General features: G+C 38.3%; 1 protein-coding gene across 2 annotated transcripts in view; it reads left to right on the top strand.

Annotated features, from left to right (window-relative positions):
• Positions 1–15,365, top strand: part of ankrd11 (ankyrin repeat domain 11) — a 113,318-nt gene that overhangs the window by 80,921 nt on the left and 17,032 nt on the right. For both annotated transcript variants that reach the window (XM_041979722.1, XM_041979712.1), the window contains 2 exons: positions 2,518–2,663; positions 9,036–9,168. In XM_041979722.1, coding sequence (XP_041835656.1) covers positions 2,577–2,663; positions 9,036–9,168 — 220 coding nt within the window. In that variant the 5' untranslated portion in view covers positions 2,518–2,576. The remainder of the gene's footprint in view (positions 1–2,517; positions 2,664–9,035; positions 9,169–15,365) is intronic.

The raw sequence follows: 15,365 nt of genomic DNA on the forward strand, positions 1-15,365 counted from the left end.
AACTTTTATTGCCTTCTTTAGATATACAACTAAGCCTGATATTTATGGTTTTATTGCATTTATCTTAACCTACTACCCTTTTATGAAAGCTCCAACCCTATATGTCTTTGATAGTTGAATGTTTATGTTACAGGTCTTTTTGACGAAACTGAATTGAAGTTATTTAAATTGATATAAAAACAACCAATGAGCCTTTTCATTTACATATACATTCATTTGGTAACCAATTAATCTTTTTTTTGTTTGTTTTTTTGTTTTAGATTAAAGTACTTTTTTAAAGACTTTAAATTCAGTGGGCTGATGTTTATTAAAAGTGAATGTTGATGGAGATCACCGTTTGTTCTTGGTGACAGCAGGTTTATGTGGTATGAGAACATGGTCACATTTGTTGTACAGCTCTGCTGAACAACATCACAAATTAAGTCAAGCAGCAAGGAATTATTACCTCTTTTTTTAGGGTGTTTGTTTTTTTTTTGTTTAAATGTTTCAAAGGTCCTCCAGACTCATGTACACACAAATGCACGTATGGAGGAAATCAAATTAAATACAAAACACACACAGACACATAGTGTCAGCAAATATTTTGTATCACTTGACTGGAATAAAATTACAAAGGAAATGATTTCTGTGGTTTTTGCACAGGGTTTCCTCACAGTGTGTGTTTTGTGTGACTTCTAGCTTGCAAACATTATTTTCCTGTATTTCACATGTCAGCAAAATGCTGTGTAGCTATAACCATCCATCATAGTATCCCAAAATAGTGCAGAGATTATTGTTCTAGAAGGCCAGCTGACCTAGTTTGAGGTGTGTGTCTGTGTTGCAGTGAGATTTGTTTATTTCTGAAAGTTGTCAACCTTCCTGTCAGTTTGATTGGTGTGGTGAGAGTTGGGAGTTAAAAGGAGGTAGATTTGAGTGCCCACCAGTAACAAAGTGGGAGTAAGAGTGAACCACAGGAAAGAGAGGAAGAGGCCAGTGATTTGCTGTGACTCTCTTTCCATACAACAGTAAAGGGAGCGAGTAATGGTCCGCTGCAGTTGTGTGCTGATCTCGTTGGCTTGCTGGCTGTCTTGAACTGACTGACTTGACTGGAAGGATATAAATAGAAGTCTTTCAATAGGATAACTGCAAAGTGGGGGGAACAAGGATGGGGGAAGGGAGGGGATATGGTAGTGGCGCCAGGAAAGATAGGAGTGCCAATGTCTCAGAGAAGAGGGAGGGGGAAAAAAAGTCAACCATGGTCTCATGTGTTCACTCACAAAAGTCAAGTCACAGGGATGATCATACTTGAACACACTCAGAAGAGAAAGTGCATTATGGAGAGGGGAATTGTGGGATGGAATGTATGATTAATTCATGACCCTGTGAAGCTAAAGGCCATGAAGGAAGGCAGTGGATATGTATGTTTTGTTGTTGTGAACTTGCACATTGAGCAAAGCAGATGTAGAACAGAGAGACATTATTCTGTAAAGAAACTCTGTTAATGTCATGGATGTATAGAAACAATTACTGACATCAGGTAGGGTTATGTTTGATAACAGGTCCACATTATTAAGTGAGCATAGTAGGGATGGGGGTAGTGGTACAGAGTAACGTCCACAATTACAAGGACTGACATATTTAGGCTTTAAGTAACTGTTCTGGTTTTTGATTAGACATGCCAGTTGTGTTTGTAAAGATATTGCTCGGCTGTTTTAAGCTTGATTAGTTTCCTGCAACATGGGGTTACACATCATCTTAGATTCTCTGCCCTGTTGACATGTTAAAATAAAGCTTAATAATGCTTTCATTGTAATAGCTGACATGAATAATGTGTCTGTGTCTGTCTGATCTTTGCATTGTGACTGCTAAAATTAAATAAGTATGTCTGTTTCAAACCTCATACTCCCAATAACTCCTTTATATTGGTTTCGTTGCTAGGCAATACATCCACCGGAGGGCAGTGTAAAGCTCAGAGTTCACCTCCAAGTTCTGACATCAGTTTCAGACAATAAACATGGTGAGCGTGGAAGAGATCATGATAATGTATGTTCTCAGAAACAAAGATAGAGGCAGCACAGTATATGGCGGTGGTATCTGAAGCCATTAAATACATTGCTGCTGCTACTTCTTCTTTGTTCCCTTCACTGGTCTCACGTCAGCCAAACTGCTCAACACTGCCCCCACAGTTTCCAGTGGTACTGCTTTGTTTGCTATGTGAGGGTACACATCTGCAAGGGCCCTAAAAACGGACCAAATTACACTTGTAAAGGATGCAAAAGACAGACAAACTGCTCTGTATCCGTCGTAAGCATAGAGCATTAATGCCCTTCTGTAGCATTTTGCCTGTCATAGCTGCAACTCTCCTCTCTCTTAATTACTTTATCTCCAGAGCAAGGCTGTAGTGGTTGAAAATTGAGTGCTTGATGCGCTTACTAATGGCTACATAGTCTGGCTGTGTTGAAATGTGTTTTCAATGAAACACAGTTGTCAGGTGCTAACCTCCCCCACTCTTTCCTTTTGTTTTTCAATTTGTTCCAGACGGTTGATGACGATGCAATGGCAGCGTGAATGAAGTTTGGCGTGGGGAGAGCTGAACGATGCCCAAAGGTGGGGGTTCTAAAACCCCCCAGCTGGACCACTTCCCACTCAACACCGACATGGTGGAAAAGCAGGGGGGAAAAAAGGTAAGATGGAGCAAAAGAAAAACATTGTACAAATTACAACCTGCACAAGTTTTCAGATGTGGTTTGTTTTAGAAATTTTGTACTACATACCACAACATCTAATTATTGTTGTAAAACCTTTGAAGACCTTACAGACATTTAGGGCACATCAGCAAGAATAAAATGGGAAAAATTGACTTGTTTGTTTTGGTTTGGTGGGCAGACCATCCATCAACTCAGAGATCTGGGTTCATGCCACACAGCAGAATATTTTTTCCCCTCTTTCTTGGTATCACTTAAAGTCTGCAGACCCTTGAGGTGTCACTGATGAAACTGTGAATTACGCTTAATTAGATTCAATAATTACCAGATTAAAGTTGAATCTTAGTTTCATCACACTGTTTACACACACTCCCTCCCTCTTCCTTCTGTGCATATGTATGCACACTCCCCACTCAACACAAACACTATTTTCTGTTTATTGAATGCCATACACAGTATATGACCATATCACTGAATCTATTCCCATTATTTACAGCAATCTTGTGTCACCAAAGTGGATATTAAGGTTAAAGTTAATATTAATTGACCTCATCAGATAGGATTGGCACACAAGTTTAATCTGCTCCACTTTCAGTCTGAATCAGATATTAGTGTTTGTTGTCACAATACTGGAAAGTGGACTAGCTTTCATGGTGTTTTGTTGTTGACGCTGCTCTCTCATCATTCTGTGCAGAAGTCAAACTCTGAAAGTTCCTCACTGTCTCATGTCATATATGTGAGAGAGGTGACACTTTGCAGGTTGAGTTGAATTTTCCCATCACTGCAATATTTTTATATACTAAAAAGTCAGCCTGGGGTTACGTAGGGAGACAAAAACTGCTGAGACTATTTAAATCCACAAGTAACAGTGGCTTGTTGTACAGAAAAGAACCTACCTCTTGGGGACAAAAAAGAAAGTGTGGCAAATTGTACTTGGGAGAATTGGGAAAACTTAAAGAATTACAGTAAATCTTTTATTGACATCTTTACTGTACTGTACTTCAGATAAAGATAAAAGATCACTAGACTTTAAATGCTTGGATTATTCATAGTGCCGTGTGGTGTTTTTTTTCTTAAATGGATGGATAAAGACCATTACACCATATTTATCTTGCAGTAGAAATTGTCATTGCTACATAATGACAATATACTAGTAAGACATTAATTAAGAAGACATGCCAAAGTTATAAAAAAGTATATAGAGTATTATATAGTGTATGAAAAGTAAAGGTAGTTAAATTTTTCTGATTTCTCCTCCCCTGCTGAGCCTGATGCAGCAGTCTGTAAAACTGATTTCATATTTTTTTTTCAAATTCACAGCCCACGTCTAAACATTGTCATTTACAAAAGTTCATGTATTAAAAAACACTCCTAGTTAGATATTACTAGTAACACTGCAACACTGAGCAATTAATATTACAAAGTAGTCATAAAATTGCTGCTGGGTGAAATCTTTTCACTAAAAAATCACCTCATTAAGTATTACTGGGTTAGACTCACTCACCATAGTCCCTAAATAAAGAAAAAAATGTCTTTAGTTTGTTCCTACCTGCATTTTGCCTTGTCAAACTACAGCAGAATAAACAGTACACTACATTAATTGTATTGTATGTTTCTTGTCATCCAAGCTGACTCCTCACTGTGTTGTTTTTGATAAATATGAACGCTATGATCCACATTGTCATGCACTGTTTCATGGTGTTGAAGCCCTCGCTGACACACTAATTATATATTTGTCAGTTTTAAATATTTATCAAAACTACAAGGTAAACACACAGAAACATTCAGCATCCCAAACCCACCTCAAGCAAACACATGCAATCACACAAGTAAAGTCAATTTTAGTTGTGTCCGTGAGCCTCTCAACTCACGTCTCTGAAACTTTAGCTAGTAGTGATTGATGAGTGCCGATTGAACTGATAACTTGTGTCAGATCTGGCCTATGTATTGGCAACCTCCAACGTTTGTCTGTCACAGGAAAATCTGGTTAAAAACTTGTCGATTGAACAAGGTTTAAAGGGGATGTGTTTCCTCCTGGGCCTTGTTAGAAAGCTTTGTTAATGATGGCTTTTTATTGCTCACACATACACTCAAACTCTAAACCAGGTCTGATCACTTTTTTAAGCTTTCATTTAGGTTCTAAGTTTCCCTTCTCAGGGTTTAAAAACTTAGTTCACTATTAGACTCAGATTTTGTCAGTTAATTGAAGCTACTTCATACTTCAATACAGTTCAGTCAATACATTATATTCCGGGGGGGGGGGGGGGGCTTGATGATGTCATGGTGTGAACTTACTGTTAACCTGCCGGCAGCAGCACCACTGGCAAAGAAAAGAGAGGCACAGCTTATGCAGGCATGGATTTACAGCCCTCTGCAAAGGATTGCATCAGACTCTGGCATAGAGGAAGGGAGGGAGGGAATAAGGCGCACGGGGGTGGGTTAAAAAAAAAAAAAAAAACAAACAGTGAAACCAAAAGAGCAGTCATTGCTAAGAGACAACCAGACAGGGTGTAATGTAAAGTAGATCTAAGGAGAGTAAAGTTGACAAAGCTTTGTTAACATTTAATTCAGCAAAAACAACTGTCTTACTTTAGAGATATACTTCGATGATTTAATCTTTTTTTTTCCTGCAATTTAGCACTCACTTCTTCCACTTAGATGTATTGTAGTTGCTCTGCATCATGCTTTTGCTTTAAATGTGTTCCTGCTATGAAGTCTTTGTGTAGCAGAGTGCAGACAAGTGAGAGAGAGATCCGACTCACTGTAGCTGACACTGTTTGTCTCTACTGTACCATGACATCATGGTCTTATGACTGGGGCAGGGCAGGGGGAGGGGTTCAAAGAGTTGATACATGATAGAAAACCTACCCTGAGGACAGCGAGAGAGATGAAAAAAGAGCTGAAGGTTGAACAGAGAAATTAAACGAAATAAAGTGAGCATGTGCACATTACCTCTGACTTGCACTTGCATCCTCACTTACACCTTAAACCTGGGGAATATTGACTAAAAATACCTTGCTCATCTCCAAAATGTCCATTTTTATTTCTATTTTCTTTAACCATTCTCCTCAGAAGATTTCATTTTTAAAGACGAGTGCATTCATTATCCATCACTTGTGGAAATTCCCCCCTCAGTGAGTGCTTAATCCTATAATGTTTATTTCCTGAAGTGTTTAGCACAGATTACGTCAAATCAAATGCACAGCCACCTGAAAAAGTGGAGTGACAATGGATGGCTTTCTGGAAGATGCATTTATTTAGTGTAATGTGGACCAGAACTCAAGTGACAGATGTCATCATAAAAAACATGCCACTATTTTTTGCATAACACAATCTCTTTAATAATAATAATAATAACAAGAAGAAGACGAAGAATAGATTAAAATAAAATTGGTAATTACTGATGACACTTTGTCATATAAGACTTTTTCTGCTCAGGTTGCTGTTACCATTTCTGAATAACAGATTTATACAACAAAGAGAAGATTAAATAAATCCATTCATGTGCAGCACAGAAATATACAAAGCCACATTGTTTGTGTGATTTAAACCCTTTAAAGTTTTGTTTAAATTGCTAGCAGAGAGCTAACTGCTTCCAAACGTTTGTGTATTTCTTCTGAAATCAAAACCTGTTTTTACCAGAACAAGTTGATTTTGTTGTGATTCAACTTCACTAGCCTGATCAGGCATCACCAGCCCTAAGGCATCCGTTTACAAATACCAAATTTCAAAAAGCATTTCAATAGATTTAAAAATGTTTTGCCTCTATGTGTAGGAGCAGTCAAAGTTATTGTTTTGATTCACCCCCTCTGGATTTCATGACAACTTTAATTTGATATATGAACCAAAATGAATTATTTTCATCAATCAGGTTCCAGCTGATTCAGATTACAGATAAATGTTTCAGGATTAAGAGCTGAACTGTTTGCAGACCATGCAATTGCAATGTCTTCCCTGTTAAAGGTTTTAATTCTGTTTTGTTCACTGGCAAGACATATTATCATCCTGACAAATGAATTGATCATCACCAAATCAAACCCTTTGATTGATGGAATGGGAAGTGTCTGAAATATCTGTGTACACCTGTGCAATTACTGTTGACGTAATGACTGCCTTTTCTACACTGACACTTTGATGTGTTCTTTGGATGCTCTGTATGTTTACCCTTTTACAGATTTCCCATTTTCTTGCTTCAAAATTTAGACCCAAATTATTGATAATAACATATTTTACCACACATAGTGTTGAATTACCTGCATGAAAGAGTTAGAGGGCGCGTTCACTCCAACGCTGATAGGTCTTCTTTAAACATATACAATATGTATATTGCCGGGGTCACAATAAAGGTGACCCCAGCGCCTGATATGTACACAAAAAGAAAAAAAAGAAAAGAAGGAGAATGGAAAAAAAATTCCTGTTGTGTCCCACAGCTCACCCACTTTAAATATCTGGCCGTACCCTTGATGTTTAATCTATATTATTCTTACCTGTAAAGCTGTGTTTTTGGAGGTTACCGGTCGGTGCTCAAGACTGTGTCATTTGGCTCTATTATTTACAGTTTACTTGTGGTGTTAAAAAAAAAAATAAAAAAAAAGGGTAAAAGCAGAAAGATTTCCTGTTTTGGTTCTGGCCAATCAGGGAATCCGGTTGTCTTCTTCTTCCTGCTTTTTCATTATTGATTAGTGGTTGTTTTGGGGAGTATTGCCCCCTAGTGAGGAGTTGTTTTTACAACGTGACATCCAGGTGATTTTGGTCTGCTTTAGGCTATGTCCACATGGCACCGTAGCCGGTTCAGGTGTGAAAACGGTGGCGAAAACTAGAATAAAAGGCTTCAACATCCCCACAACACCGCTGTAGTACATACAACAGGCTGTGGGGGCGTGCTAAAGAGTAACACTCCAAAGCTAGAGCAAAACAATGCATGCACAGATAAAGGCTCCCTGCGTTGGAAGTAGAGAAGAGAAAATAGCGGAGGATTCACTGCGAGGGAAAAGAGAAACATTTCTTTGGACTAATGAAGAAGTTGAGCTTCTTCTTCAAAAAATCTTTGACTACAAAGCATAAAAAACTTGAAGAAGGGTGGATTGGGAATCGGCGCGTGTTTGTCACATTGACATCGTATCCTCGAGTTGTGCGACTTCGCTGTACGCACAGTACCGCAGACGGTAGAGGACTCAAACCTATCCACCTTGACACCTGGCTTCAGACATGGTCGGTTTCCCTGGCTTCGTGGGGATGAAAGGGTGGTTTGCTAAAATACTTTTGCGGCTTTGCTGCAATCCAGTGTCATGGGGACGGCCCCTTAGTTATGTGCAGTTTGAACGCAAACCAAAGTAAGGTTTTGAATTTTTCGGAAATCCTCGCCCAATCAAAGCAAGTCCCCCAGACTATCCTGGTATGAATGCCCCCTTATAGTCTTTCCATTGTTAACACATTAACAGCTCTCTTGTTGGAGCCTTGTTTCCTGTCATTCAGCAACAGCTCGTTTAGGTCTGTACAAACTCTTTAAACTGCAGACCAATTTGCAAATAAAAACTAGTATGGGTCTTTGTTTTTTGAAATGCTAATTAAGAGGGACTCCATTTTTTCCTTCTCCTTGCTGTAAAAAAGAAACCAAAATGCCATCAGTTTTTTAAAATGTCTTATAAAAGCCAGAATTTTGACTATTAAATTAAACAGGTTTATATAATATCTAGGATTTTTTCTCTCAAATTGAACAGCTAAATTAACATTTTTTTACATTTAGTTTGATTAAACGCAGGAAATTCATTGATTTTTTTTTAATAACAGGAATATAATTTTCTGTTACCCTGTGATAAACTATTGTATTCAAATATACACATAATTTTTCTGTCCTATCATGCACAAAGCTGCGAGTCTTGATGAACAAGTTACTGTCACCATCGGATCAGGTTGCAGCAAAGAAACGAGAGGGACAAACACATGAGAATGTACATCTGTTGATAGCATATAGGCTTGGCCTTGTGATTGTTTCCAGCAGCTGTAAACCACCGAACTGAGCTGGCGTCAGCTTGGCCCTCTGTCCCTGCGCCACTCTCTTTTATTAGTAAAGGACTAAGGAATTCAGAAAGAAACTTCATGGAAAAGTTCCTTTGAAAAGCCCAAAATGGCTGGAAGAGTCAGGGCAGTGCAAACAAAAGGAGGCATTTGCAGTCCCCTTCACATATAAACACATTTCAGCTTCACAAATCACTCATTTAATATGTATTTTGTCACATATCTTAACAGTGGTAGACATTTAAAATGCGCTTCTCTCTATGAAAGCGTTTAGTTCTAAATTGCGTTGATTACTGTGGTTTTCATGTTCTCATTTGTCTCTGTTTTTTACAGGATAAAGTTTTGTCAAATAAGACTCCTAAACTGGATCGCAGTGATGGCATCAAAGAGATGAAAGAAAAGGCCCCTAAAAGAAAGCTGCCCTTCACTGCTGGAGCAAATGGAGACCACAAAGATTCTGATTCAGGTAGGAAGATACTGAAATGTATCTGCGCATCTGACCTACTCTTCCATGTTGACTTTGAAGTTTAAATCAAAGAGGACTGAGGGGGGTGGAGGGTTATTGCATCACATCCTCTAAGGCTGAGGGGAAGTAGTTGTGCTCTATTAAAGGGGGCTGGCCTTTGTGATTTGAAAGTGCTCCTAGTTTTAGCTACAGGTTAGCCGTCTGGCAGAAGCAACAAGTTTGGATCTGTCTTTGTTGTCTAAAAGGAGAACAGACCACACAAATGATCATCCATTCAACTGGGAATCTGCAACATGAACAGACCTGAAACAGCAGGTTTTGGTTTGGTAAGACTCTGGCCTATGCTCATGCTTGTTTGACTTTGGGCTTAAAGGACTCAGGATTTAGTTTGTTGACAGTGGTCCAAATGAAAGGTTTTGCTAACAGCCTTCATCAGAGGCAGTGGTTGAGTTGCTGCATTGCTTCCTGCTCAGCTATTACATTTGCAGAAGTTTTTCCACTATGGGCAGAGGAGAGAAAACAAAGTATATTGCAGCATACAGTTTGGCTGTATTGGCTTGGTGTTATGTTTAGTAAAATTGGGCATGTCTTTTGTTGGGTTTCATGTTAAGTACTGCTAACCTCAAAGGAATAAGTGGAATGTTTGATTAAGTGGCATCTCTTTATTTGTCAATTATAAAATCCTGAATCCCTGTCTCATTTTTATACATGGCATGCATGCCTCTCAGATGCTTGTATTCATTTTTCAAGATGATTTACTGTTCTGTTTTTATAGAACTAATTTTCATTCTTGTTTAGAATAATTATACACCGATCAACTGGCTTCATATTTTTTACCTGCTTTCTTCAAGAAAGAGGTCTACCCTACCCCCCTCTGTAAGGGAAGTGTGAACTCTCAGATCAGGAACAATAGGTGGAGAGGCCATTAGTATGCTAATAGCTTGATGTTTTGGGGCGATGTTGGCTTCCAGCCCCTGACTACCTCTACCTCTGTGCAGCATATTCTCTGCTGCTCTGCCTTATTGGTATGTTGTTGATGATTGAATAAAACACTTTCCTTTTAAGCTACTACCACCTGAGATCTTAGTAATCCATGTTAATAAGGATTTATTAGATCAAAGAGCAAGTTGCTTTTTTTTATTAGCAGTGGCTTACCTAATAATTTCATTATGATCAGAAGTGTTTAATCTGATATATTATGTGTCATGACGACTTGTAACTTTTCCCAATCAATGTAAATATCGTCAGTGTCTAGCCAATGAATTTTAAACGCCGGTCCCTGCTGGGCCCCTGTCCTCCAGGTTTTAGATGCTTCCCTGCTCCAACACACCTAACTGAAATTAAGTTCTTCAAAATGACCCATTAATTAGTGTTAATAAAGTCACTTAAAGGAAGTTCTGCTCTTGTTGATGTTCTATAACTAACAAGCATGCATATGGATAGAAGGAGATCGCTAATATAATTCAGAACATTCCTAGCATTTACACCCCGTATGCTTCCTGCATGCTTGGTGAGAACAGTTCTTTTTATAACTACTTTTCGGCTACATTCTGAGATACATGGGTCAATTTATTATTTTAGACTGACCCGTTGACCTTTTCACCCCTCATTTCAAACCTTAATGGAGAGTCAAACTTGAATTTACACCTGAGCTCATCATTGTAGACATGACGCTTAAGTTATTCTGCAGCACCAACATTATATTTTAAAACTTGACCCTAAACTTTCTTATTTACATTATTATGGCAGGATGTAAAGGAAATTACCAGCAAAAAATAAGCATGAGGCAGCATGCATGTGAACATTAATGCATGTCTTAAAATCTGGTTTAACTACATAAAGTACAAAGATGGTTTGACACATTTGGCATATGATCTGCACATAGAAATGTATTTGTTTATTTTTGCTGCAACCATTACACTTTATGTATTGCTGTCATCTCAGCCTCTAATCAGCAAATACTTGCATGTCATACCAAAACAGACTGAAGGTGAGTTAGAGTAGTGGTAGAAAATAGATAGAAACACATTTTCAGCACATCCCAAAGCATGAAAGTTGGTATTAATAAAGCCCTCAGAACTTTAATTCACACCGTACCTTGGATTCTAAAAGCTGTCCGTGACCACAGTGCTCAACAGACCATTCCTCTTTCCTGAAGTCCTCCTCCTTTTACTCTACTCTGTCTTCACCCTGTTTGTTGCCATTTTTAAACCACAGTAACATTTATTTTTAGGAAAAAGATGGTAGAGCAATATTGTCATGTTTAGGCTAATCACCAGGAATAACCCTAAAAACATGTGAAAACAACAGCTCCATTGTCAGTGAAGCACCACAACAAAACGGTGTGACAACAGTTTAATAGTCTGCTGAATCCTAACTATCTTTTAGTGCCTGAACTTGGTTTTGAAACTATTCTTGTTCTTTCTCTGTAAACACACTTCTTCATGTTATAACATTTTGCTGAAACATGTGGACAGTCTCAGATCTGAGTTGTGTTGTTGTTATTGTTGGCACTTTAGCTTCGAGTCTTTATGTTGCATCACCATAAGGGCTATGCACTATTAGTTTGGAGGACTGCACAAAAGTCTCTCTTTCTTGGGTCATTACCCTAAAGCTTGTTACATACTCCACGAGGACTGAGATATTTGTCCTTGCACTGCAAGAACAAGAAAAAAGTTTGCATTGGTCCGGCCAATTCATACTGCACAAGAAGCTTTGTATGTGACGGGGGGATTACTGCAGAAGCCAATGTGTCGTGAACAAGCCACAAGATGACGTCATGTTGTTCTCATGGCCTCAAACAAGAAAAAAGTTCTCACATCTTGCTGAGTATGAAACAGCCTTGAATCCTTTTCTCTGCATCCGTTTGGATTGACATAGGTGCGTATCTGCATGCTACCATGAACAGGGTATTAGTTGGCAAACTGAAGCAAAATTAACTCAACTCATTCTGTTGTCTGTTCTTTGTTCATAACATTGTGACTGGTAATAGTAGTAATAGTAAAAAAAAAAAAAAAGGAAACTAATGTAGGGCTCTATATCAAGATTTTCAAATATATCAGGACTTTATCACACGATTTAGAATGAGGGAATATCATTTATATATCAAGACAGCTTGTTTTGAGTTAAAATAAACTTATTTCTTTGCGTTTTGTACAACTGTATTTTTGTTTTGGTCATTGAAAGTTTTTTTCATCCATTTTGTTTAAAAAAATATTTAGGTAATACATTTTACCTTTAATATATAGGTAAAAAACATTGTGTTATGAAATTTGGTTCATATCGCCCAGCTCTAAACTAACCACAATAACCACTAACTTCTCTCGGTTCTATATTACTTCTAACCAAGTAAACATAAAAATCTGTTTCTGCATCGCTGCCCTAAAACAACCCAGAGACACTCAGCTTAAGAGTTGTTTTACAAATGCAACTTTCCTTCCCAAAACAAATATTCCCAAAATAAATATTACTATATATAAATTATACTATGGTGACACTAAAAATCTGTTTCAACGTACAAAATCATTGAGTGTGAAAATCCCCACTTTAAATACAAAGATGACCCAAACTTGTGCTTTAAATCCAGCCTGTGTTTTGGCTGGATTTAAAACTTGCCTTAATGAGTCCCTTTTGTCTTTTTTCAAAAACATTATTTGTAACTGCTGCCATGCCATTCCCATTTACATACTTCTGCATCACATTAATGGTTGGCTGCAAAAGAAGAGTGGTTTGTACAGATCTTCTGTCCACACTTCTTCCCACAGAGTCTTTCCGTCTCCCAGACTCCCAGTGGTTCTGATTAAGGCAAAGCAGTTTATTTGTATAGCACATTTCATGTACAGGACAATTCAAACATAAAACAAAGGCATTACAGACATTTTGAAATAGTGAAAGGCATCAACACATAATCACAATAAAATAATAAATTTCATTAAAATGATTAAAAGCAAGATAAGTTAAAGAAAAGTTAACATGCAGATTTCATGCATAGGCGCATGAGAAAAGAAATGTTTTAAAACTAAAACTAATACACAGATGATATACCTGTGTGTAGCTGATTAAAACGGGGCGGCAGTGGCTCAGGCGGTAGAGCAGGTCGTCCAATGATCGGAAGGTCGGCGGTTCGATTCCAGCTCCCGCAGTCATCTGTCGTTGTGTCCTTGGGCAAGACACTTAACCCTCCTTGCCTCCAGTGTTGGCATCGCTGGTGTATGAATGTGTGGATGAATGTTCGGTGATGGTCGGAGAGGCCGTAGGCGCAGACTGGCAGCCACGTTTCCGTCAGCTTGCCCCAGGGCAGCTGTGGCTACACACGTAGCTTACCATCACCAGGTATGAGTGAGGAGTGGATGAATAATGGATTCACACAATGTAAAGCGCTTTGGGTGCCTTGAAAAGCGCTATATAAATCTAATCCATTATTATTATTATTATTATTAAAACAACACTAGACAAAGTTGGATGGAGAATACTCTATACTTCACCTCTAACTTTGTTCGAACTGTATGTTTGAGGCCTTGTCCACACGTAGCAGGGTATCTCACAAAACAAAGATATTTTTCTACGTTTTGGCCTGTCATCCACATGAGAACGGAGATTTATGTCATTAAAAACGATTCTTTTAAAAACCTCCGACCAAAGTGAAGATTTGCGAATACTCCGTTTGCACATCTGCGTGTGGTCATGTACAACCGGGGTTTTAGGTTTGGGAACGTCACTGTCTGCGACAAAAATACTCTGACGTCACATGTGCGACCTTTGTTTAGAACAGCATAGATGTCCTCAAAACTGTGTTGGCCTTATCCATTCTCCAGTCGCTTTGTGTTTGTGTTTGCTCAAATACTGCTCCACATAGACAACCACAGGCGAAGGACGAGATTAAGGACAGTTATTGTCTGCCACCTAACCATTATACGTCCAAAGACTAGGGTCGCTACTGCCACCTAAAGGTTTGGCATGCTTATGAATGTGCCTAACAACGCGGTTATGTGGATAGGTGTAGATGGAGTTTTTTTTTTTAAAAATGAAGTGGTGTAGGCTCTTCTTTTTTTAACTATATGGATATTCTGGCGTCTTCTCCTTTCACTTTCTGTTCATGCAACTTTTCTGACTCCCCAAACACAACACGTCTCACTCTAACATGCTAAAATCAAACCTGGTCAGGGTGGTTAGAGTGGTTATTCTTGTTGTAGCGTCTGTTGGCAAACTCAAGCAGACTGTCTTTGTTTTGGCATTAGCTCACACTACAGCATTGTTTGCCTGTCATGTGAAAATCTACCTCTATTATAACCTGATATTTTTGTTTGATGTGTTCCTTTCCTCTTGGCTCAGGTATACAATCTATTCATGGGATGACAGTCCTCAACTAGCTTGCTTTCCTTATCTATTCTCCTCTTATCTTGTTAGTCAAGTTTCAAAGAATAAGGAGAGTAAGGTTTCAACCCCCGTCGTTAAGCTGAGTGATATTATTTTACAGAGACACATAAAAGCAGCGTTCCCTAAATAGACATCCAGCAGAGAAGAAGAAAAAAAGCATGCACACTGCTGTGTAATCGTTAATTTCTGTAATGCAGTTATCCATATGTGATGTTTTAATTCACATGCTGTAGGCATACTTCTAATACCATAACTTTTTATTAAGCTTTTTTTGCTATTTTGATCTATATTATTAAAAATTTTCAGTGATCAAATACAAACCTAAGAAGTAATATTACATAATCTTCATAAACAAGTGGAACAAATATGTCTCATTTTCCTAAAACAACACGTCTTTTTTGTTTTTTTTAAGTAACGTGTTGTATTCAAATCAAACACAGTTGGGTTTCAGTGTCGTCTAACCGGTTCAGCTTAAATTGTCAGTTTGAAACTATAATCATACTTGCTCCTTTTTTTTGTACAGAATAAGTGCGTAATTGTCAAGTTGCACTGCGTTCATTCACATTGGCTGTGCCTGGAGTGTGATCCGTAGCAGAGATCAGGAAGCCAGGTTTCTGCCACCGGTGATGAATCTTGTATTAACAGCTTCGACTTGTACGTTGTTAAGCAGCATTCCTCTATATGGCTGCACCAGGGTAATGACTGCCTTCCTGCTTCCCAGTCTTGTAAACATCGCATGGAAAAGCTAGCTTAGCACTTTCTCTCTTCTGCTGCTGCTGCTGTTGCAAAAAAAAAAAAAAAAAAAAAAAAAAAGAAAACAT

Source organism: Melanotaenia boesemani, chromosome 1, assembly GCF_017639745.1.
Source record: "Melanotaenia boesemani isolate fMelBoe1 chromosome 1, fMelBoe1.pri, whole genome shotgun sequence".
Taxonomy (NCBI): domain Eukaryota; kingdom Metazoa; phylum Chordata; class Actinopteri; order Atheriniformes; family Melanotaeniidae; genus Melanotaenia; species Melanotaenia boesemani.